The sequence below is a fragment of the Danio rerio genome, chromosome 25 (assembly GCF_049306965.1).
Source record: "Danio rerio strain Tuebingen ecotype United States chromosome 25, GRCz12tu, whole genome shotgun sequence".
NCBI classification, from domain to species: Eukaryota; Metazoa; Chordata; class Actinopteri; order Cypriniformes; family Danionidae; genus Danio; species Danio rerio.
In genome coordinates this window covers 40,042,367-40,065,000 of record NC_133200.1, presented here as the reverse complement: position 1 = coordinate 40,065,000, position 22,634 = coordinate 40,042,367, and the positions used below count along the sequence as shown (strand labels likewise).

The window sequence follows — 22,634 nt, the reverse complement described above, 5'->3', positions numbered from 1 at the left end:
CAGACAGATGCTGGAGTGTGAAGAGTGCAGACACACTGAAGAACTCATGCTGGAGTGTGGAGGAGCTGTGCTTACTCGCTTTACTGTCTCAACACACTACACTACACTACACTACACTACACTACACTACACTACACTCACTGCCCTCCTCACACGCACACACACACACTCTGTCTGTTTCTCTGCGTCTCTTTGTTTGTCTCTGGATCTCGCTCTCCTTCTGTCTCTCTCAGCCTCAAACCTGCATTCTTTACACATTGAGCAGCGTCTCTCTCTCTCTCTCTCTCTCTCTGTGTGTGTGTGTGTGTGTCTCCGTCTGTAAGTGTGCTGTTGTGTGAAGGGAAAGTCTCTGCAGTCTTTGTCTGATTCTTGATGTTTCTCCTCCCTCAGTTTCAGGTTTCAGAGTCCAGCATGAGTCTCCACTGATCAACAGACCTGCTGTAAACACACCAGCTGACTCAGAGTAACACACACACACACAGCCATGCAGCCCTCATATCACACACACACACACACACACACACACACACACACACACACACACACACACATACACACACACACTCACACATATACAAACACACACATACACACACACACTTAACCTTCACATCAGGGTGCGTAACCCTAAACCTTACACTAAACTTAAACTTAAACAAACACACATACACACACACACACACACACACACACACACACACATACACAGTCGCTGGTTCTAGTTTCTGTGTGGAGTTTGCATGTTCTCCCTGTGTTGGTGTGGGTTTCCCCCACAGTCCAAACACATGGGTTAGGGTTAGGGTTTGTGTGTGTGAATAAGTGTGTATGGGCGTTCCCAGTACTGGGTTGCAGCTGGAAGGACATTGGCTGTGTAAAACATATGCTGGAATAGTTGGCAGTCGAAACCCCAGATTAATATAGGGATTAAGAGGAAGAAAAATGAACACTCTCACACACACACACACACACACACACACACACACATGAGCACACACATGCACACTTAACCTTCACAACTGAGTGCTTAACCCTAAACATAACCTTAAACACACACACACACACACAGCTTATTTCCATGACAGAGAAAATGTCCCCACGAGGTCAAAAAACACTGGTATTGCTATACTTGCGGGGACATTTGGTGAGTGGATGCTTCATATTCTCATGGCAGGTTTGTGATTGTGAGTTGTTCTGGAGAAGCTTCGCCTCATCACTGATTACAGGATTCTGGAGACAAACAGCGGAGAAGCTGATGCAGAAACCCTGCGAGCTGAGAGAAGAGGACACTTGAAGAGGACTTTACAGAGTTAAACAGAACAACACACAGCTCAGTCTGCAGAGCTTATCTGCTGAAGTGCTCTGAGTAATGCTGGAGTGTGTGTGTGTGTGTGTGTGTGTGTGTTATGGCTCGCTGCGGAGGAAAGTGTTTAGGAAATGTCTGAGATAATGGAAAACACAGACGAGGAAAAGCCCACAGAGCAGGAGATTTCTGTAAACACACACACACGAAAGCACGCGCTCACACTCATAACAAAAACAACACACACCATTCATAACACACACACACTCCCCATTCATAATAAACACACACACACACACACTCAAGCACAGACAGACATACACTCTTTCTCTACTCATTCATAAAACACACACACACACAACACACACACAGCCCGAGGCGTATGGCATAAGCAGATGTTTGCTCCATCAGTGTGTGTGTGTGTGTGTGTGTGTGTGTTTTGCGTCTCCATGGAGACTCAGAGGTGTTTGATGTCTATTTTCGACTCTCCTTCAGTCTGAAATCCTCACACAATGATCTGAAGGCCACATGAGCTCATCTGACAGATTAACACACTCTACAGCAGTGTGTGTGTGTGTGTGTGTGTGTGTGTGTGTGTGTGTGTGTGTGTGTGTGTGTGTGTAAAAACAACCCTTTTTCCATGTATGTAGTATTGCCTTTCTCCACAGCTGTCCGCTGACACAGTGTCCAGAGAAACACACCCGTCACTGTAAGGATGACTGTAATTACAGCGGTAAGAAACTGTAAAAATACTGCAGTAAAAGGTCTGTAACCTGCTTAACAGCGTATTATATACAGTTAATAACCGTAAACAGACCTTTCCTGCGGGACACTCCACTTCCCTGTGTTTATGTTGACATTATGCTTCATTCATTCATTTTCTTTTCAGCTCAGTCCCTTTATTCATCAGGGGGTAGCCACAGTGAAGTGAACTGCCAACTATTTCAGCATATGTTTTACACAGTGGATGCTCTTCCAGCTGCAACCCAGTACTGGGAAACACCCATACACACTTATTTACACACTTATACACCATGGCCTTGGTCAGTTCCCCTATAGCGCATGTGTCTGGACTACATAAAACATATGCTGTAATAGTTGGCGGTTCATTGTGCTGTGTCAACCTCTGATAAATGAAGGCGCTACGCCAGAGCAGAATGAATGAGTGAATGTATGAAACTCAGACCTGATGTTTACCTTTTGGTGTCCGATGCAGGTCTCCTTCACTGTGTCTCCCTCTGGTGGACACTCTGCACATCACATCATCCACACAGACAGAATAACTCATGCAGGAGAAAACGTACATTTCTTAAAACTCCATTTCAGACACTTTACGTTAATATTAAAGTGTGTTTACGTCTTCAGCTTTGTGCTAATAAATGTGGTCACTCTGGCGAGCTGCAGGAACCGGAAGTGATGAAAACAACAACAAAAACAGCGGAGCAAAACACGGAAGTGCAGCAGCAGGATCAGAGAGAGTGAATTTGCAGATTGATATGGTTAATATCTGAGATCAGTCACATCAAGACAGACAGAGAAGAACAGGATTAAAACAACAGCAGTGTAAAGACAGGAGACTGACCGCAGAAACACAGGTGAGATGAGGAGAAGCTGGACGAGGAAGCTGCAGGATTGATCTGTGTGTGTGTGTGTGTGTGTGTGTTTCTGTAGTTTAGTTCATTAATCACATTATTATTATCAACTAATGAGGTAAAGATGGTTTTAAATGAACTATAACAGTTTATTGTTTGTAAATACTCTAAATGTTGGGTGTGAGATCGCTAGTATGAGCTTAAAACAAACATCAGCGCAGTTTAACTGACTGTATAATGGTGTCTGATGGTCATTTGCTGATAATATGAGTTCATTATTTGGAATTTGCACAAAATACTTTACTGAAATGATATTATTGAGCAGAAAGTCCAAACGTGCGCATATAAGCAGCCTGTCTGACGGGTTACTGTGTTAGTTTCGGTTTAATGAACGCACAAACACACACACACACACACACACACACACACACACACACACACACCCACACCCACACACACCCTGAGCTGAAGCTGCTTTTATACAAGTCACATCTCTTTTGTACATCTAATTTGCTTTCATGGATGTAAAATCACTCTGGTGCATGTGATTATTTTTATATGCTTATAAAATAACTTATTTTATATATTTAATTTGTCTTTATGCATGTAAAATAACTTATTGTGTACATTTAATGTGTTTTTATGCTTATAAAAATTCCTTTAGTGCATTTGATAATTTTTCCATGCATATACAATTACTTCTTTTGCATAATTATTTTCACACGCATATAAAATCCCTTTTAGTGCACTTTATTTTATTTCCATGCATATACAATCACTTTTTTTTGTCAATTTGAATTGTTTTTATGCATATAAAATCACTTGTATATTTAACTTGTTTTCTATACACATACAATAACTTCTTTTGTGCATTATTTTTACATGCGCATTTATATTAAATCACTTTTGTACATAATTTAATTATATTTCTATGCATAGCAAATCCCTTTTGTGCATTTAATTTGTTTTATACTCATACAAAGTCACAGTGTTCATCAAAATTAAGTTGACCCCTCTCAGATTTCTCTTTTACATTCATATTTGTTATACAGTAATATAACTGTGCAGATATATTAGATTAGTCAGTGCACACATCAAAAAAACTCACATCAATTGGACGTTTCATTAGTTTTCTGTGCATATACACTCACCGGCCACTTTATTAGGTACACCTTACTAGTACCGGGTCGGACCTCTTTTGCCTTCAGCAATGCCTTAATCCTTGGTGTTGTGGATTCGTCAAGCTACTGGAAATATTCCTCAAAGATTTTGCTCCATGTTGACATGCAGTTGCTGCAGATTTGTCGGCTGCACATCCATGATGCCAATCTCCCGTTCCACCACATCCCAAAGCTGCTCTATTGGATTGAGCTCTGGTGACTGTGGAGGCCATTTGAGTACAGTGAACTCATCATCATGTTCAAGAAACCAGTCTGAGATGATTGAGCTTTATGTTGTGTGTTCAGAGATGCTCTTCTGCAGAGCTCGGTTGTAGCGAGTGCTTATTTGAGTTACTGTCGCCTTTCTATCAGCTGGAACCAGTCTGGCCATTCTCCTCTGACCTCTGACCTCATCAACAAGGCATTTGCGCCCACAGAACTGCCGCTCACTGGATATTTCCTCTTTGTCGGAGCGTTCTCTGTAAACCCTAGAGATGGTTGTGCGTGAAAATCCCAGTAGATCAGCAGTTTCTGAAATACTCAGAGCAGCCCGTCTGGCAGCAACAACCATGCCACGTTCAGAGTCTCTTAAATCCCCTTTCTTCCCCATTCTGATGCTCGCTTTAACTGCAGCAGATCCTCTTGACCATGTCTACATGCCGAAATGCAGTGAGCTACTGCCCTGTGATTGGCTGATTAGACATTAGTGTTAATGAGCAGTTGAACAGGTGTACCTAATAAAGTGGCCGGTGAGTGTATATAATCACTTCAGTGCATTTAGTTCGATTTCCCTATATAAAATCACTGTAGTGCATGTAGTACTCTGCGAGTGTGTATGATGTGTGTTGTGATGCTGTGTTCAGAGTCTCCGAGCTGCAGTATGGACGTGTGTATGTTGGAGGAGGATCTGCCGCAGATGGACGGCACGTGTGACGCCTGCGAGCCGGACGAGGCGGAGTCTGCGCTGTGGATGTGTGTGCGCTGCCGCTTCGCCTTCTGCTCCAGCCACGCAGACGCACACACACAAAGCACCGCACACACACTGCAGCCCTACAGCAGCGCAGAGGCAGACACACACTCCGCTGAGCCGCAGGCTGCAGCGCTCCCGCCGGACGGGCGCAGGGAGACTGTGAGCGTGGAGCGGCTGAAGTGCAGAGATCACGGCCAGGAGGGGGCGCTATACTGCAAACACGACCAGCGCATCATCTGTGTGCTGTGTGCCGTGCAGGGGGAACACCGAGGACACCAGATCATCACACTGAGAGAGGCATACCTGTGGCAGAAGGTCTCACACACACACACACACACACACACACAGAAACAACACACGTGTGTAAACACATATTATCAAGTGTAATCAGATGGAATGCTCACTCATCTGTGTGTGTGTGTGTGTGTGTGTGTGTGTGTGTGTGTGTGTGTGTGTGTGTGTGTGTGTGTGTGTGTGTGTGTGTGTTTCAGAGTAAAGAAGGCATTGATCTGCTGGAACAGACTCATGAAATCTCGGAGAGGATCAAGGCTAAATGGGCCAGTCCAGATGTGAGTGTGTTACAGCTGATCAACAGTGTGAGGAGTAACACACCTAAATCACACACTTTCATATATATGTGTGTGTGTGTGTGTGTGTAGATGAGCATGGAGGAGCTGGAGGCGTACGTGAACCAGCAGTTTGACGAGCTGCAGCGCCTGGTGCGTCTGGAGGAGTGGCGCGTGCTGCATCTGGTGGACCTGAAGGAGGCCTTCCTGACCGCTCAGGCTGCGGAGAAGATCTCGGAGATCAGCGCGCACACACAGACGCTGCAGGAGGAGATGGACTCTATCACACACACACTCCAGCAGATGGAGCAGGTGGAGGAGGACGGAGGAGCCCCTGCAGCGCTGCTGGCTCCACTGCTGGCCCGCAGAGAGGAGGATGCAGGAGGACGAGCGGTCAGAAACACATACAAACACACACACACACACAGCACAAAGACAGGGCACACCCCTGCTGGTTACGAGAGGGTACTGCAAGTAGAGAAGCGTGAACAGCAGATGATTAGTGTGGACACAGATATGATCAGTGTGAACGTCTCTTAACTCCTGCTCTCCGCTCTGTGTTTCAGGATCCTGATGTGCGGCTCAGGTGAGTGTGTCCTGTGAAACTCTGCTGATGTGTGTGTGTGTTTGATGATGATGATGATGATGATGATGTTTGTGTTTTTCAGAGTTGCGGATCAGAGGAGGAATCCTGACGCTCCGTCAGCTGTTGAAGACAGAGGAGACGCACACGTCGGACACACACCCTGAACGCAGCTCTCTCTTCAGGAATGGAGACAAACACAGAATCAAATGCAGGAACAAACACCAAACTCTTGAAGAATGTGCTGTCTTTATCAGTTCATTATTTTCATGAAGATCTAGTGGACTTTTTAATCATTTTTGTTTCGGTTTATTGAATTTTTTGCATTTGTGTGTATAATAACTACATGCTGGATTTATTATTTGGTTGATGAAATTGTGTCTTATATTGCTCTGCATTGCCTTCATTACACTGTACATTATATTATAGGTGTAAATACAGATCATTCAAGTGTAAAACGGTTTTTTATGAGGCTAAACAGAGTTAAATGTTGAGTTGTGAACTCACAATTCCCAGATTTAAAATACTGGAAAAATCTGAATTCCAAGATAAAAAGTCTGAATTTTCGAGAAGTATTATGAAATAAAAACTCTGAAATATGATATGAAATACTCAATTTTGAGATGTAAATTCCAATTAAAAAGTGCAAATATTGAGATGTAAACTCCTACAGAGAAAGTCTTTGAAACCAAGGAGTCAAAAAATGTAGACGTCAGCTCTGAATTCCAGTCAGACGTCTCAATATAAAGATGTACTCTCAGAATTTCTGTCCCAGTACTGGGTTGCAGCTGAAAGGGAATTCGCTGTGTAAAACATATGCTGGAATAGTTGGCGGTTCATTCCGCTGTGGCGACCCCTGATTAATAAAGGGACTGAGCCAAAAAGAAAACGAATGAATGAAACTCTAACCCTTATTTCAATATAAAACAAATCTGAATAATGAAACAAACTCTGAAATAAAAACGCAAAATTATGAGTAAATTCAGAATTGACAATTTCTAAACAAACTCTCAAATGTAAAGCTGAAATTCAGAGTCTTGCATTCGTAACATGTCAACTCAGAATTTAGCAAATATTGAGACAAACAAGAATTTTGAAATGTGAATTAAGATTTTAGAGATAAAAAGTAGAAAAAATATTGAGACATGAAATATAAATTCCAGGCAAAAAGTCAGAATTTAAAGACATAATCTCAAAACTCCAGAGGAAAAATCTGAATTGAGATGTAGCTCAGAATTCCCAGATTAAAACACTGAATTCCAGTAAAAAGTCTGAATTTCGAGAAGTAAAATCTAAATAAAATGTGAGAATATCGAGACGCAAACTCAAATCTCTCTGATTAAAATGTCAAAACATCTTTTGAGTCAAAACATCATCATCCTACATGATTTACAGCAGAATTATTCTTTTGGTGTTTTCTAACATTTGTGAGTGTCATATTTACACAAAATAATGTAGGTTAAACCTTCAGGCCAAACATTGTCCATCCTACATTTCCTCCTGTGAGTTTCAGTCTAATTCTCTGGTATTTGGTAATCGCAGCTCTGAATAATGATGTTATGACGTAACTGTTAAGCTGAATGATGATGATGAACATTTCTTTTACACATGTTTTGATATCTTTGTGTAAATTTGACTCTATGCAGACACTAGAATGAATCCGCTGGATATTTTCTTTCTCTGTGTGTTTCCAGACTCCCCCATGCTCAAGTTCATCAGATATACTTCAGTTCTGGTTCTGAAAGCAGGTGAACGTGTGTGTTTGCTGAGTCTTAATGATGTTCCTTTCTTTCAGTTTTGGGATAAGTCGATCTCTAAATGAAGGGTTGCTCATGGGAAACCTGTCAGTCATTATTATACTGTATATTTGACGAGCTCTTTAATAGCTGTAAGATGCTCATTCACACATTTGCTTCTCTCGACTGTAATCAAATAAAATCATTTATTTTCATTTTTTTAAATCTTTATTGTCATGTCTTTATTGTTCTGAGAAAAGTAAAGTGTCACTTTTTTAGTTTGCAGTCTTTTTAGAAAATACTAGAGATGTGAGTTCTGATTTTCTATTTCTAAAAACTCATAATTTCGAGATGCAAACTTTGAATTCCGATATAAAAATTCTGGATTTCGAAATGTAAACTCATTACACTTATTGAGTAAACTCAGAACTGCTATAAAAATGTCAACATTTTTAAAATGTTATGTCAGAACTCTAAAAATGTTATGTAAACACAGATATCACAAATTCAGGATTTTAAAATGTAATTTAAGATTTCTGAAATAAATATTCAAAAAGATTTTATTTTTAAAAAACTCTAAAATTTCTATGAAAAAAGTCAGGATTTTCAGACAAACTCATAAATTTTGAGCTAAAAAGTCAGAATTTTTAGATGTAAATTAGGAATTCAGAGATAAAAGTCAAAAAAATGTTGAGACTTAAGACAAAAGGTCAGAGTTTAAAGATGTAAACTCAATATTCTGGAGGAAAAGTCAGAATTTTGAGACTTAGGGAAACTCAAAATGTCAATTTCAAAAAGTAAATGTAAAATTCTGATGTAAGTCAGACATTCAAGATGTAGATGAATTAATTCTGAGACAGAAACTATCTTTTAAGTTTTAAGATATAAACTTAAAGAGTGTAGAGATGTAAATAGAGCCTGATATAAAAAGTCAACCATTCATAAGGGAAAAAATATCTGACCTGTTATAGGTTATGAACAACTATTGAGATTAAATAAATAAACTGCTTCTCCTGGGCAGATGGAGCAGAGCTTTTCTTTCAGATAATATGTTTGTTTTTTTAATGCCATGTCAGCAACCAAGGCTATTTTCATGGCAGGAATCTTTCAACAATAAATATACAATTTAAAAATCAACAAACAAAGTAAAACATAAATTAAATAAGATTTTTTGTGTTCTTTCAGATAATAAGAATAATAAGCGTCAGAAATCAGGCATATCTGCAGTTCTCTACTTGTTTTAAACAAGCTGAAACAACACAACTCTTGAGATTTTTTTGGGACCGCTGAATTGTTTTATGTTCCATCCACTTACATTTGTTACGTTAACTTAATGGATGTGTTAGGACAGCCTGAATGGATTGTGTGAAACTCTGCTTTACCCAGAGCAGTCTCCAGCAGTAAAGCCCGGAGATGTTTGTGTGTAAAGCTGAAATGTCTCCGCCTTTTCTGCCCCAGATCAGTGTTTCTGACCTCCTCCCGCCGCTGCTCCTCCTCGGGCTGTCCGACAGCAGAATCAAGCCGCCTCTCGGAGCTCCACACCCGGACACTCCGCCAGGAAACCCCGCTCCAGCCTCGGCACAGGGCGGACCGGATCGGCCGCCTCAGGATGTGGATCTGGTATTTTCTGCTGGGTTCGGGCTCGGTCGGTGAGTCACCGTCTATTGTTCGCCTAAATGACCGTCCGCAGCGCCATGTTTACGGTGTTTGGGCTCTCGGTCGTCGTGTTTTCCTACAGACGCACTTTTATATATATTTTTTATATAACTTTACGTTAGTTGCGTGAAGTAACGGTTATAAAGCCGCAGCGCCGCGCGCCCCTCCCCCCGCACGACTAGTTCACTCAGCTAGTTAGTAGCTTTACTGGCTAATAACAACAACAAGCCTGCTGCTAACAGATCTGTGAATAAATCATTTATAATGTTTTCATGATGTCGAAGCTCGTCAGATCGGGTTATTACTCTCTTTTAGATTCATCAGAAAACATCAGATTACAGCACATCTGCTGAAGGTCACATGAAGCAACAGTTCACTGATGAACAGAGCCGGACACCGCTACTGCATTCAGCAGCAACAGTTTGCACAGGGATTTTCATACACACTACATGTGTTCACTAAACTCAGGGGCTCTTCTTAAATGTGTAGTTGATTAAACTTATAAACAGTGTTATAGTTAACTAAAACTGCAAGCATTAAACTCAGAAAAGGTGGAAATGGTGAGAAATAAACTGAATTCATAAGTGAGATGTTCATTCATAACTGACCATATTTTAGTATTAGTTTTTCCCTGCTAAAAAAAACAGTGTAAACCAGCTTAGGCTGGTTTTAGCTGGTTGACCAGCCTGGTATTAGAGGGGTTTTGGCCATTTCCAGCCTGGTTTAAGCTGGACATAGCTGGTTTTGGCTGGACTCCCAGCCTGGCTAGGCTGGTCAAGCTGGTTTTAGCTGGTCATCTCCCAGCCTGACCAGCTAAGACCGGGCTGGAAACCAGCCTGGAAGTGGCCAAAACCCCTCTAAAACCAGCCTGGTTGACCAGCTAAAACCAGCCAATCAGTCTGGACTAGTTAAAGCTGTTTTTTTCAGTAGGGGTGGCAGAAAGAACTTATAAAACCTTTAATATTCAGTACGGGCATATGTAAATATGTTTAATTTTTGTTTATGTATTCCCTGGTGGCAACTTTTCTGTCGAACTGCAAACAGTATTTATAGATTAATTAATTTAAGTTTTTAAGGAAATATTTACGCCTTAAAATAGCCAAAAACAGACCAAATAAATAAATAAAAACATAGACATCAACGAAACAAGAACGAATTATTAATAATAAATCTAATTCAAACTCTTAAATCTGTAATAATAAAGTAAGAGCCGACTGTTTTCCCGCAGTTTTTCAGGCCTGTATGCTGGTTTAGTATAGTCTGACATGCAATAGTTGACTCTATATTTCTCAGATCAAAGTTCTGTGTGCAGTGAATGTGAGGTCATGAGATTTCCAATCTGTTTATTTTTCATGCTCTTTATACTGTAAAATCAGCTTTTACATGCCAGATTGTTTCAGTTCAAGAGCTCTTATTGTTCTGAAATTCAGCATAAGAGGCTGCTGTGCTGAAATTACAGATCAACATAGATCAACATTATCCACATGGAGAAGAGCTTCATTCACTGCTGGTTAACGCAGGATTTACAGACACATGTGAAGCAGAAACATATAACGGTTAGCCATAATTCCTGACCTGTGATCAGTGGTGTTAATCAACAAATCACCAATGCTCAATTGACTGTAGTTGAGTACGTTTTCTCAGGAATTGGACTTTGATATTCCAGAATATTTAGTGGTTCATTCTGCTCGGGTGACCCCTGATAAATAAGGGACTAAGCTAAAGGAAAATGAGTTATTTGGACTTGAAATAAAACCGAATCCAATGAAGAAAAGCATTTTTTGGAGTGAACACACTGATGCTAACATCTAAACAACGATATTTTACTTCCTCTGGCCCTTTGTCTCTTAGTGGCGACTGTTCTGTGAAGCTGTAGTCTTCTGTAATCTCCATCTGGAGGTCTGTGTTGTTCAGATTGTCAGGTATCTCCTGGAGGAAACTCTTCATGGCACTGCAGTGCTCCGGGCAGCTTCATGTGTGCGGATGGAGAGTGTGTTCCAGCCGCAGGACAGTGTGACGGGTATCCGGACTGTGCTGACCGCAGTGACGAGCGCGGGTGCTGTAAGTCTGCTCTTCATAGTTTAAGTTAAAGCACTACACATCAGGATTAACCGACACATCAGAAAGTAAATCGATTATGCAGTGTTGGTCTCCAACGCATGAAGAACAGGTGGCAGCATGAGGACTGACTGTCAGGAATCTCCTGTGTTTAGGACATATGTCTTGGTCTTAAAATTCATCAATTGATAAAGGAGTCAGATTCAGATAGCAAAGTATTGTCAAGTATTTATTCACGGTTCGCACCTCTTATAGTGCGTGTTCATTTGCTTGTGTGTCTCAGTGAAGCTGAAGTCTAAGTGTGCGTCCACCTTCTTCTCCTGTGCTAACGGCGTTCACTGCATCATCGGCCGCTTCCAGTGCAACGGCTTCAGAGACTGTCCGGACGGCAGCGACGAGGACAACTGCAGTGAGTGTGTGCATGCATCAATGCTCCACTTATGTGTGGTGTTTTCTTCATCTCTCTCTGTGTGTGTGTGTGTGTCAGCTGCACACCCGCTGCTGTGTTCATCGCTGCGCTTCCACTGCGCCAACGGCCGATGTGTGGACCGCAGCTTTCTGTGCAACGGTCAGGACAACTGTCAAGACAACAGCGATGAGGAAAACTGCCTCACGACCGCAGGTACAGACGCACGACTCGCACACTGCTGAGCGGAACACAGCTCACCTTCAGTCAAAGCATCTGAGACACATGAGCACTCAAGATTGGCTCTGTTTAGGCCTTGTCTGATAGTTGAGTTATTTTAACCCCTTCAGGTTAGTCCTGTTGTATACTTCATATTTGAAAACAGAACTGAAACAGCGTAATTTAGAGCAAAATTGAACATAAACATGAGGATAATTTGGGTTCTTATTTGGTTCTAAACACTTTTGAGCTTCCAGTGGTCAGTAACGAATACACAGTCAGTGGGTGTGTGTCCATCACTCAGCCCCACACAAACAATGAAGATGACATATACCCGCCAGACCTCATTAGAAACATGTAAATATCAAAACACCCTATTAGACCGCTCGAGTCTCTCACTCAAACATAAAAGACCATATCAGAACCCAATACTCCACTAGACCTCTTCAAACCCTAATGAAACCACATGAGACATCATTGGACCATATCAGAACCCCTAAATATATCCAACCAGACCAATTCAGACTCAGAAAACCCACCATACTCTAATATAACACATCATCATACATACTTAGACCTTGTCAGAATGCCAGTGTTTATTAATCGGACATGTTAAGATCCTAATAAAACCAGTAGCGTAGCGGACGGGCCCACATCTAATCCCGGGCCTAATCTGTGCAGGGGGGGCGCTGCATTTTGCGCTACGCCACTGAATAAAACCCACATAAGACCTCATCAGACCAGATCAAATCCCTAAAGACTCATTAGAAAACTTAGATACATAATATAACCATACAACATTTCATCAGACCTCATCAGAACCCCTAAATACCCCAACAGATTCTTAATAAAACCACTTTAGAACTATAAATATTGAAAAGGAGGTTAGGAGGTAGCTTGTATAGGTAGCTAGCTTGAAGCCAGTGGGGCTGTCGTTAAGAACAGAGGTCCAGTCTAATCACTCCATTTAGTTGTGCTTATTAACAAGTCCACAAGGATTTGTACTCAGGAGGAAAGGTGTGTTTGTGTGTGTCTGTGTGTATATGCATGTGTGTGTGAGAGTGTGTGTAAGGATTTCTGCAAGGAAATAACAGAAATACAATGATTCAGTCTACCAACAAAGTACATATCTAAACAGAAAATACGGTAAACATGAAACATATGAGCACTTAAACAAAAGCCACTCACATGGTCAAATACGCATGGTCAAATTCAGTCCTCTGCACAGTTCAGCCATGTGCTGCCAGAAAATAGCTAACTGTGGGCACAGGTGCAGTTAATAAAGCCCTTCAGGCAGTCCTGATTGGCCAGAGATTGAATGAGGAGATTGGAGTGTACCATAATCTGAGCAGGGGTGTAACACTGAGTTTGCTGTTTAGGAACAAAACTTCTCAACAAATATCCATATCAGACCAATTTAGACTCTGGTTTATGAAACAATCCAATAATTTAGCTGTAATGTACTTCTAAAAACATGGTAAAATATGAAAACTATCTTCTGCTGAATGCTTATAAACTCCAGTTTTGAGTATGAGAACGTTCATCTTACACTCAGTATAGTGAATCAAGCTCATCAGTGCCCTTACTAATGTCCACACCACCTACTGATGAACGCACTCCTGAGCTAGTGTGCATATGGAGACGCAGCCTCAGTTAGTTCATTCATTCATTCGTTTTCCTTTCGGCTTCGTCCCTTTATTCATTAGGGGTCGCCACAGTGGAATGAACCGCCAACTATTCCAGCATATGTTTTACACAGCAGATCTGCAACCCAGTACTGGGAAACACCCATACACACTCATTCACACTCATACACTACAGCCAGTGTAGTTGATCAGTTCCCCTATAGTGCATGTGTTTGGACTGTGGGGGAAACCGGAGCACCCGGAGGAAACCAACGCCAACACGGGGAGAACATGCAAACTCTACACAGAAACACCAACTGACCCAGCCGAGACTCAAACCAGTGACCTTCTTGCTGCAAGTGAATTGTGTTACCCACTGCACCGCCCTCAGTTACTTCACTCGTATGTTATCCTGCAACTGAACATGTTCCATGTTTTGGGCTGTTCCTCCAGAGTCTCCGGAACACATGTTGGGCACTCTGGACTATCGTCTGCGCTATTACCCCAGCATCACATACGCAGTGATCGGCAGCGCCATCATCTTTGTGCTGGTGGTGGCGCTGTTGGCTCTGGTGCTGCACCATCAGAGGAAGCGCAGCGTCCTGCTGCCCCAGAGGGTGTACCGCGGCTCCTGCCACCAACCCCTGCTGCTCTCCCGGCTGCTGATAGTGGAGCGAGGACACCTTCTCCACCCGTCCCGCTGTCCTGGAGCTCCAGCAGACCTGCCTCCGTCATACTCGCAGGCCGTACGGGACTCTGGGTACGCTCACAGGAACACACACACATGCAGAGCGCTGTGCTGACTCTATCGATTAAGCTTATTCGTGCACTGCATAGAGTTTCACAACAGAACTTTCTATACAATCCTAGTCTTGTGAAGTAGAATGAAACATTGTGGATGGAAATGATCAATGCATGGCGATATCGAATTGAACACAATCAATGACGTGATAATCGTAATCGAAGCTTGATATCCAATACTCTCTTCTGTTTTCTACAGTCGACCCGTGTGGTTTGACCTCCCGCCTCCGCCCTACCCTCCACCCGACAGAGAACCGCCTGGATATGAGGAACCAGAGGAACCTGCAGAAGCTCAAACACAGACCAGCGTTACCAGTGTAGAGGAGACTCCACCAGCACCTCCATCACCAGCACTTCCATCATCATCATCACCTCCAGCACCAGTGTGAAGGACTCCATGATGAAGAACTCTTATGGAGGAGGGAGGACACATGAGCACTGCAGACACACAGACAGAACCAATGTCTGAGAATGATGGAGGACTGATGTAGACTTCCTCCAGGACTCGAGCATTATGAGGATCTCCATCCAGCTGTTGAAGTTTAGTGTCTGATGGAGAGTGTCTGATGAATATGGGTCGATCACACCGAATGCTCTTTTCTGTTCTGAAAACCGCACTGCCTTTGTCGACAAGAAAAAAAGAAGTGCTCTGCGCTTTTTATGTTGCTAGGCGACCACTGAATCAGCTGTGCATTGTGCTGTTATTGTTATAGTATTTCCTGCAGGCACAGGATGTCAACATGACGTCATATTGACATTGTACACCAACGTACCCCAAGGGATGTTGGGTTTGGTTTGGAAATGAAAATCGGGTTGATGTCAGAACCAACATCAGGCTGACGTCAATGTCCAACCTAAAATCAACCAAATATCAATGTCTACACATCATGTTACACCTAGGACGTTACCACTATGACGTCTGTCAGATGTTAAATTTTAGTCACTTTCCAACACAACCTAAAATCAACCAAATATCAACGTAATTTGCTGTCGTTATTGGACGTCAAAATAACGTTGTCCTCAGACGCGGCAAGACATTGAATTTTAGTCACCTGACGTCATGATCTAAATCTAACCTGATTTTAAGTCTTATGATGTTGTGTGCCTGCTGGGATATTACAGTGATATTCAGGATTTGTGAAGTCATACAGCTCCGCATAACTCGAAACAGCGACTGCTAGTCTCTCCGCCATCATTAAAAAGCTCAGTAGTCGTCTTGTCAACACAAACACTGCCGTCACCTCAATGCAAACCCCGCCTCTGCTTTCATTTGATTGGACAATGAAAAAAGTCATTTTTATCTGCGGGTGGTTGAAACACGAGGTGCAGCATGCAAAACACTTGCAGCCATTAGAAAACCATGAAAAAAGCCACCCCTCATCGCAAAAAAGGCATTCGGTGTGATCAAGGCCTAATGCAGAATCCGTCTTTATGTTGATATTGTAGTACTTCCTCATGCTGTTCTCTGCGTGATCATCTTCACAGCACTGAGAATGTTAAACTTCTCCTTTACGCTTAATCTGCAGCACTTGGCCTTTGATTACGGTAGATTCCCACCAAGCAATTTTGTTTAATAGACATCTAAGCATAGATATCCTGGCTGTAATCATCAAATAGACCGATTAGATAGATGTGGTCACTTATTCCTGTGCATTTGATGACTAGTCTAGTTGAGTCTATTATTAGATTTTCATCAGTGACATCCCAAATGTAAAACTGAGCCAATGAAGCTTAACTTGAGTTAAAATATTGGCTTGTTTTAGCCAAGGCATCTATATTTATACATCTATTAAACTTCTTTTTAAGGCGTCTTGATGATAGATGATTTCCATGAGCTGCCATATTGGACTGAAACTGGAGATGCAGTGAAGCAGGAATGAGCTCAAGTTCTCATTGGGGTTTCTCCTCATCCGCTCACTTCTGTTTCTTTAACATTGGTGCAGATGTTTATTATCATATTAGGTTTGTGTTGGGAAATTTTAACACGGCTCAAATTATCTGAGAGCCTAAAACACAAATTTAAAGACGTTATTACAGCATTTGGTTGTTGATTCAACACTGCAACAAAAACATTTTCAGAAGTTGTAAATAAAGACTGATCTGTGATTGTGGTAGATCTCCACCAAGCAATTCTGAATATTATAGACGTCTTTGTTGTCTTTGCTAAAACAAGGTTAAATATAGGTTGCCAATGAAAAATCTGAAAGACATTTAAGAATAGGCCAAATTTAGACTAATCATCAGACTGATTAGACTTGATAGATGTGTAGTCATTTGTTCCTGTGCATTTGATGACTACTCTAGTTTTGGGTTATTCTTATACATCTATTAGATGCTCACTGATTTAAAATTGAGCCAAATTGACTTAACGAATTTAGCCTTGTTTTAGCCAAGGTGTCTATAATTAGACATCTATTAGACTTTTTAGTGTGTCTTTGTGTCATGATAGCAGATTTCCATGAGCTGATGAAGTCTGCTGTATTTGACTGAAACTGGAGATGCAGTGAAGCAGGAATGAGCTCGAGTTCTCATTGGGGCTTCTCCTTAGCCGTTCACTTCTGTTTCTTTAAAATTGGTGCAGATGTTTATAATCATATCAAGTTTGTGTTGGGAAATTATAACACTTCTCAAATAATCTGAGAGCCTAAAACCCAAATTTAAAGTCATCATTACAGCATTTGGTTGTAAATTCACCAACTATGCCAAAAATAAATAAATGATGTTTTCAAAAGTTGTAAATAAACAATAAAGATTTTTGAAGTATGTTTTATAAGAAAACACAGTTTCAGTCTTTGTGCTTCAGTATTTAACTCAATGTGAATTCTAATTCTTCTAGCCATTTCTTAGTGTGAAAGATTTCTGCATTAGTGATTTCAGTGAATCGTCTTCTGCCCAAAGACACACATTTCTGTCTTATGCTAAAGTTCTGTCATTCTCAGACTTCTCAGGTAATTTCTGTCCTCATCACTGAGACTTTGAAGACAATCTTAACGACATGCAGCAGATGTTCATTAACAATAATCATCCAGCAGCTCAGAGCAATCAGACAGAATCTCCACACAGATACGCCAGTGTTTAATCCAAAACTAAAACTCAAATCCGCAATTCCACACACACTAAAACCTATAAATAAATAAGAATATGAACTATTGTGTATGAACTCAATCGGTTTAGATCTGCAGTGACTGATTTCAACACACATCTTACAAAACAAAGATATACTAACTACATTTTCAAAATAAAACCAAAAAAAGTGCAATATCATCAAGATAAGTTGTTTGTTTTTGCTTTACTATTTATATAAAATCTATATACTGTAGTTTTCAAACATTTTATGTCTGTTTTAGATATTTCAGTACACAGTCTAAAAGATATTGAGAAACTCTAAACTGAAAAACCTAATTTCCCTTGATCACTTCCAATGTAAAAGAGTTTCAGAGTCATTCTTGCTAGTGTAAAAACAGATTTAATTCACTTATAAACCAATCTAGAAGCAGCTCACGTGAATCTAGATCATTTCCATCTGGAATTTCTGGGTTGTACTTTTGTTTACCCAGTATCTGTCCTGTTAGTGACCACTTTTATCTGTGTCTGAATGATGTGAGAATCTGGTGTTGTTTATCTCTGAAGCAGGAATGACTATAATTATTGCATTATTCAGCATAATTGTGTTTCTGCTTCTAATATATTATTGTAAACTAGAGCTTAAAGGGTTTTCTCCTCTGTGTAGGGCTAGCAAAGGTGTTTTATAATCAGGTTATTCAGAGTTTTAAGCACACTATGCTAAATGAGCAGCAGAGGGCGATAAAACTCCACACACACACACACACACACACACCACATATTTCATATTTACAAAACACACACACAGCTGGAGCTCATTCACTCATTCAGAGGGTTTAATTACACACACACGTTCATCTCCATTGCCTCTATAGAGAAATGAGATTAAATGACCACACACTGATCAATAAAAAAGTGTGTCAAAAAAGACGAAGCATCCCATTGACTGATGAAATCAACAAGAAAAAGTGATTTCTGTTATAAAAAGAAAACATGAAGTGCAAGTAAAGTGTCCAGTGCTTCAAATAAGGATTACAATATGGGTGAAACTCTTCCTCATCATGGAGTAACAAACATGTTAAAATTAAATCCATATTTTGAGCTGTGCTTATCAAAATATATCAAATATGAGCCATTTTAATAAATGTGATTGTTTAAAATTACGAAAAAGTTAAGGATAGAGATTTCATGAAGATTTCAGATGAAAATTATTGAGTATTTTGAGGCCAAACTGTGATCTTTTAATAAGTCTTTTGTGTTTAAAGTGTGTTTGATATGTAGGCTTCAGTTTTTGATTTCAGCCTCTGTGTTGTTTATCACACCTTTACATGCTTCTTATCCTCAGGTGAAGTGTTGTTTCATGTCAGACTGATCTGCAGTGTTGAGCTCCATGATTTGACTAGAGAGAGGGAGTTTGCATTGTGAGTGTGTGAGAGTGTTTCTAGTGCTGTGAGTTGAACACTTGATGACTGAGAGCAGAACAAACACAATCTTCATCATCATCATCATCATCATCATCATCATCATCACAGCAGACTCAACTACAGCTATGATCAACATCTGCATCTGCATCTGGACTCTGACTCTCTGCATTCAGGGTAATTCTCCTCTTATTAATTAGCACTGATCAATAAACAGCTTCTTCTCTTCTACACTTCAAGATCCACTAATGAGGAAAATCTCTTTATTTCAGAGAGTTGGGGACAAGTGACAGTGACTCAGAGTCCAGCAGTCAGATCCATCACACAAGGAGAAACTCTGACCATCAGCTGCAAAACTACTCCGCTGGTGTCTGGCTGTAGTGACTGTGTGTCCTGGTATCAGCAGAAACCTGGAGAAACCCCTAAACTCCTCATCTATGATATAAGCAGCCCTTACTCAAACACTCCATCTAGATTCAGTGGTGTAGGATCTAACTTTGGCAGTGATTTTACTCTGATCATCAGTGGAGTCCAGACTGAAGATGCTGGAGATTATTACTGTCTGAGTGTAAACAAGATCAGTGATAGTTGGGTGTTCACACAGTGATAAAGCGCCGTACAAAAACCTGCTGTTCACACTGACTGCACTGATTCAGCTGAGAGACACTAAGGAACGCACACACTGAAAGAGGGACACACACTTTATCTGTCAATAATTACTAAATAAACAATACAGATACAATCTAATATCCCTAAAGTGGACTAAAATATGAAGATAACAGCTCTCTAGAATGATCTCCATCAGTAAGTCAGTGTCTATAATCCTGCAGCTCCACACTTGAGCACTAGAGTCTTCTACACACACACACTCTTTCCTCTAAGACGGTGTGTTTGCTGATGAACACACTGCAGTTCTGAACAGCTTGATTAGTTTGATCAGGTGTGTTTAATCAGGGTTGGAGCTGCAGTCCTCCAGGAACTGAGTGTGAGATGCTGGAGATGAAGCTGCTGAACATCTGCAGTCACTGGAGCTCATCAGGCAAATATCTGCACCTTCACACTTCACTAACCAGCAGGAGAACACTCTTATTCATAGTCACTGAAACTACCACCTGAGTGACTATAACAACTGCTCATATTCAAGATATATCAGCATGAAGAAGCATTATCACACATTAAACCATCAGCCACATACTTATTCTATTTTTAAATATCAAACTTTATTAAAAGCTCCGTGGTGAAACATGCAACTAAATAGGTTTTTGAGCTTGTTATTAACAATTAATCTTAAAACACGCACACACAGATAAGCCTTTTATTGAAAATAGTTTGTTTTTAATGTTTGTTGGCATCTAGATTAAAATAACTGGTTACATTAATGTATTTAAGAAATAATAAAGTGAATGAGCATGAACAAAAATCACTTACATGAGAAAACCTGATTTGAAGCGTTGATATAATGGATTTGGATGAACATTTGAGGCTGAATGTGCTTTAAATAATTATAAAAATTACTGTGATTATTGCACATTTAATATATGAAAAGGTAAAGAGCAGAACAAACTCTTTAAAGAACAAATACCAGTGTGAACTCAACTGTTATGATATTGTAGTGGTCAGTAATCTGATTAACAGATTCACAGATTAATATATGAGGTCAGAATTATTCCCCTGTTTATTTTTCCCCAATTTCTGTTTAGCAAAGCGCAGATTTCTCCAACACATTTCTGCACATAATAGTGTTAATAACTCATCTAATAACTGATTTATTTTCTCTTTGTCATGATGACAGTAAATAATATTAGACTAGATATTCTTTAAGACACTTCTATACAGCTTAAAGTGACATTTAAAGGCTTCACTAGGGTAATTAGGGTAACTAGGCAGGTTAGGGTAATCAGGCAAGTTATTGTATAATGATGGTTTGTTCTGGAGACTATCGAAAATAAATATAGATTTAAGGGGCGAATAATATTGAGCTTAAATGGAGTTTAAAAGATTAAAAACTGCCTTAATTTTAGCCTGAATAAAACAAATAGACTTACTCCAGAAGAAGAAATACTATCAGACATACTGTGAACATTTCCTGAATCTGTTCAACATCATTTGGGGAATATTTAAAAATATTTAGTTGTGTAAATGTGTGCAAATTAATATTTATTCAGGTGTTTTGTTTTTATTAATTTCAGTCTCATTATTGAGCTTTACTGGCATTTACAGCTGAAGACGAGTGTGTGAACAAGTGTGAAGAGTTGATTTCTACAGCGACTACAGTAAAGCCAGTCAGAATGACACTGAGTGTGAGTGTGCAGTGATAATCAATAACTGTGTGAGTGTGCAGTGATGATCAATAACTGTGTGAGTGTGCAGTGATGTGTAGCTGTGCTGGTGTATTGATCAGTGTAGATGGTGATCAGCAGACGCTGTTGTAAATCCTCCCACTGGTTTGCATTGTGAGTGTGTGAGAGTGTTTCTAGTGCTGTGAGTTGAACACTTGATGACTGAGAGCAGAACAAACACAATCTTCATCATCATCATCATCATCATCATCATCATCATCACAGCAGACTCAACTACAGCTATGATCAACATCTGCATCTGCATCTGGACCGTTGCTGTCTTCATTCATGGTGAGTCTTTTCTGTTTAATATGAATGAATTTGATTTTTAGCATTTTAATATGGAAATGTGATGTATGAAATTGAAATATTAAAAAAAAACATTTTATTTTCTCTTCTTCAGGATCATCAGGAGTCACTTTGACTCAACCTGAAGTTAAAACTGTCCAACAAGACGAAACAGCCACAATAGAGTGTCACATAGATGTGGGAATATACAGCAACTATTTAGCCTGGTATCAGCAGAAACCTGGAGAAACTCCTAAACTCCTGATCTATCGGATAAACAACCGTTACTCAAACACTCCATCTAGATTCAGTGGTGGTGGAACAGTGAATACTGGAAAAGATTTTACTCTGAGCATCAGTGGAGTCCAGACTGAAGATGCTGCAGATTATTACTGTCAGAATGTAGACTGTTCTGGTAGTAGCTGTGTGTTCACACAGTGATAAAGCGCCGTACAAAAACCTGCTGTTGACACTGACTGCACTGATTCAGCTGAGAGACACACACACACACACACACACACACACTGATGAAGGAAACCTCACACACACTTCATCAAGACTGTAAATGTTAGTTGATTTGGTAAATGTTAATATAATCAGTTCTCCTGGAAACACTGTACAGTAACACTACATGAATAATGATGTACTAATATGTAGATATGTAATGTAATTATGAACTAATGATGAGTTAAAGCAAGCGCCAATCATTAACTAAGCTTAACTACAACATGAGTTCATATGTCAATAATGAAGACCTTAATTACTGCTTACTTCAGGTTTGTTATTTAATGTATTATTTAACACTGTAGTTTAAGCTTAATGAAACTCATTAAAAGTGTAAATGGACCAAC

General features: G+C 40.4%; 3 protein-coding genes and 1 gene segment (V, D, J or C); 3 read left to right on the top strand and 1 right to left on the bottom strand.

The window, feature by feature from the left end:
• Positions 1-314, bottom strand: part of pamr1b (peptidase domain containing associated with muscle regeneration 1b) — a 25,507-nt gene extending 25,193 nt beyond the window's left edge. For all 4 annotated transcript variants that reach the window (XR_012400566.1, XR_012400567.1, XM_009298233.4 and 1 more), the window contains exon 1: positions 1-314. This exon is cut by the window's left edge and continues 58 nt beyond it. Coding sequence is in view for 2 of the 4 variants with exons in the window: in XM_009298233.4 (XP_009296508.1) it covers positions 1-48 (48 nt within the window). In the remaining 2 variants the exon portion in view is untranslated.
• A 2,407-nt stretch (positions 315-2,721) lies between these two features.
• trim44 (tripartite motif containing 44) lies at positions 2,722-8,132 on the top strand. 5 transcript variants are annotated; one of them, NM_001161749.2, is made up of 6 exons: positions 2,722-2,895; positions 4,918-5,337; positions 5,514-5,591; positions 5,682-5,981; positions 6,155-6,174; positions 6,257-8,128. In NM_001161749.2, exons 2-6 carry the CDS (start codon positions 4,933-4,935, stop codon positions 6,336-6,338), a joined length of 885 nt encoding a protein of 294 aa, NP_001155221.2. In that variant the 5' UTR covers positions 2,722-2,895; positions 4,918-4,932; the 3' UTR covers positions 6,339-8,128. The 5 variants fall into 5 exon arrangements, with proteins under 5 accessions (NP_001155221.2, XP_068073523.1, XP_073798477.1 ...); XM_068217422.2 differs by having other exon boundaries at positions 2,731-2,895; positions 4,916-5,337; positions 6,257-8,132; XM_009298224.5 differs by lacking the exon at positions 2,722-2,895 and having other exon boundaries at positions 4,793-5,337; positions 6,257-8,132.
• A 1,236-nt stretch (positions 8,133-9,368) lies between these two features.
• Positions 9,369-17,450, top strand: ldlrad3 (low density lipoprotein receptor class A domain containing 3). 2 transcript variants are annotated; one of them, XR_012399957.1, is made up of 7 exons: positions 9,369-9,556; positions 11,478-11,624; positions 11,905-12,030; positions 12,109-12,243; positions 14,325-14,631; positions 14,872-16,828; positions 17,051-17,450. XR_012399957.1 is itself a non-coding variant. In NM_001130607.1 (6 exon segments), coding segments are annotated over 6 exon segments (945 nt in total). In that variant the 5' UTR covers positions 9,412-9,516; the 3' UTR covers positions 15,062-15,714.
• Positions 17,451-19,148: 1,698 nt separating this feature from the next.
• LOC108181630 (immunoglobulin kappa variable 3-11-like) lies at positions 19,149-20,564 on the top strand. The segment is given in 2 exon segments: positions 19,149-19,333; positions 19,429-20,564. Coding segments are annotated over 2 exon segments (468 nt in total).
• The last annotated feature ends 2,070 nt before the right edge of the window (positions 20,565-22,634 follow it).